This window comes from Bactrocera latifrons, unplaced genomic scaffold (genome assembly GCF_001853355.1).
Source record: "Bactrocera latifrons isolate USDA-ARS-PBARC rearing strain unplaced genomic scaffold, ASM185335v1 scaffold_45, whole genome shotgun sequence".
NCBI classification, from domain to species: domain Eukaryota; kingdom Metazoa; phylum Arthropoda; class Insecta; order Diptera; family Tephritidae; genus Bactrocera; species Bactrocera latifrons.
This window is the reverse complement of record NW_017537101.1, coordinates 43,675-46,487: the sequence shown is the minus strand read 5'-3', so window position 1 is coordinate 46,487 and position 2,813 is coordinate 43,675. Positions and strand designations below refer to the sequence as shown.

Below are 2,813 nucleotides of genomic sequence, written 5' to 3'. Positions count from 1 at the left end.
AGCTCTCAAGTAATTGCTCAAGAAAAAAAAAATACATTATTTCTTCAAGTAACTCTGACAAATAGTTACGCATTGTGAATGATCCATATTAGAAGAGCAAGAGAGAATAAACAAAGAAAATAAGCTTTGTGCGGATTATGTATGCATGTATGTGTGTAGTAATATAAATATTTTCTTTGTGGTTTAGAGAATCTTTTTGATGATTGATAAGTTTCATACAACATTTCAAGATGAAATATACTTCATAATATTGATTTTATTCAAATATGTTGCAGCATTTAAAATTAACGCATGCAACTGTAGGCTGCAAATTGGTGGTAAGTTGGAGCAATCGGTATTACATTTTAAATTTCTTCTAGTTATATATAAATATATGTGTACAAATTAGACTCTGCAATCTAGGAGTAAATTGATTGAAATGCCGAGTTGCAGGAGCAAACCAATTAATGAAAGCCCTTTAAGTGAGGGGCCAAGCTTCAGCAGTAAGAAACCGAATGAAGGCAGCATGAGAGAGCTACCCAGCTGTAGCAGTAAAAACCCTCAACCCCTCATTTTTAAAGTATTTCAAATATTGAAAACTTCTCGCTTCATGGTTCAAAGAACCAAAAGCTACAGCATGGAATAGTGGAAATGGTTATCAAGGATAATCTAACTTTTGAGTTTGTTGAAGGTATATTAAAAGACATTACATAACAAATTGATAATTAATGACGCTTTTTGTTCATTTGTTTTTTAAAGGCTTCTTAAGTTTCATGAAGCATCATTTTCCTCTTTACAAAGTCCCAACAAGAAATACCATCAAGGCTCACATTGAAAAAATGTACGATGAAGAAAAAGCAAAAAGTGTAGCGATGCTAAAACCTTTTTCATATTTGAGTTTAACGACAGATATCTGGACTGATGTAGAAATGAATAGCATGCTTGATGTGACCACTCATGGTGTAAATGGGACGAAGCAATTTATTGGGACAATTAGCATTTATAAATTAACCGAAGACCATACTGCATCACATATTTCCGAAGTTCTCATTGCTGCTTTCAATAGACTTTTCTATTGACGAAAAACAAGTAATGGTTGTAGTGACCGACAATGGTGCAAACATCGTAAAAGAAGTACATCATTATCAATATGCAAGCTGCTGCCGCTAGCTCAACGCAAAATGCTAAAGACAATTTTGGACGTTGGACAAACACGTTGGAATTCGACCTACTACATGCTTGAACGTTTCATTAAACTATGTTCATATATATTATTAACCAAATACTCCTCAACTATTCTGACGAGCTGGTAATGATCACGTCTAAGGAAAAAGATGATATGGAAATACTCAGTATATTGAGACCATTAGAGGCCATGACTGTACTACTAAGTGGTGAACAACGAGCACGGTTAAGTCAAGTGATTCCATTAGTTCACTGTGGTCGGGAACAAATAGTGAGCATAGCAGCTAAACCGCCAGGCGCTGAAGAACTGAAAGATGCCGTGTTAAATAAGTTGATCGCTGCATCGGGCTACATCGAACATTCCCTTTTGCTAGCTGCATCAACATTACTCGACCCGAGATTCAAAGAAATTCATTTCAAAGATCCATTAGCGTTGTCCGCAGAAATAACAGTTGCAGATGATACTGTGGAATCGGTAGAGAATGAGTTTGACCTCTGGGCTCCTCACAAAACTCTAGTGCACAAAAGAAGGAGGAAGGATAACGATTTTACATCTCCACAAGATGAATTGAGATTTTATTTGAATTGTCAGGTATTCGAACTAAGTCGAAACACTATTGATGATTGGGAAGAAATGAAAACCGTTGTCCCAAAACTGTACGGACTTTCAAAAAAGTATTGTCATCTACTTGGTACCTCAGTACCAGCTGAGCGGCTTTTCTCAAAAGCGGGTGCAACTGCGACCGAAAAACGCAATCGTTTGACAACAAAACATTTATCGAAATTGCTTTTTCTTCAAACTCGATTGAACAGAGAATAAATTTTCTTGACTTCAATGAATATATTTTCATTTATGCTAAGACAAATGAATTTGTTACACGATATTTTAATTTTATTTCCGTTTTTGTTTTTGTGTATATAACAACATAATTTGAAAGTCTGAAATAAGAATATATCTCCTATATTTTATTGGTTTTATTTTTACGCAAAGTTGCAAAACATAGTCTTTCAAGCAAGAGGCAATTCTTTTACTTTAAGATTGCTGTACGCAGTTTGAAAAATTTAATGTTATTGTGCTACTTAACTTCAAATATACTAGGCCATTTTCTCTTTTAGGATATGTCTGGGACTGTGTGATAAAGCATTATAATACAAGATTCGGCGCTGAAACTTGGTGGTGGTCTTTATGCAATTTAGTATTATTTGAAACATTGAAATTAATCAATTAATCGATTTTAAAAAATTTATTTTTTTTATATCTTGCAATTAATCATTTGATTATTAAATCGATTAAAAAAAATGTTTGCCATCCCTAGGTGTCGAGTCTCTGTCCTTAATAAGCCGATAATAAAAAGAAATTGTTAACACAGAAAAAGCTAATAATAAATAGCAAGCCTTCACAAGCCGATGGTCAAGAAATTTTAAATAAAAACAAGTAAGGAAGGGCTAAGTTCGGGTGTCACCGAACATTTTATACTCTCGCATGATAAAGTGATAATCGAGATTCATCCATATTTGGTACATGTCATCAGGGTGTTAAGAAAATATTATATACCGAATTTCATTGAAATCGGTCGAGTACTTCCTGAGATACGGCTTTTTGGTCCATAAGTGGGCGACGCCACGCCCATTTTCAATTTTTAAAAAAG

General features: G+C 34.3%; 1 protein-coding gene across 1 annotated transcript; it reads left to right on the top strand.

The window, feature by feature from the left end:
* Positions 1-1,006: 1,006 nt before the first annotated feature.
* On the top strand, positions 1,007-1,984 carry LOC108973011. The gene has a single exon (XM_018940000.1). The coding sequence runs from the start codon at positions 1,238-1,240 to the stop codon at positions 1,982-1,984; it is 747 nt and encodes a 248-aa protein (XP_018795545.1). The 5' UTR covers positions 1,007-1,237.
* Positions 1,985-2,813: the final 829 nt, after the last annotated feature.

Bases quoted from the DNA above. Each gene is read 5' to 3' on its own strand.
- LOC108973011 (XM_018940000.1), top strand. From the start codon at position 1,238: ATGTTCATATATATTATTAACCAAATACTCCTCAACTATTCTGACGAG.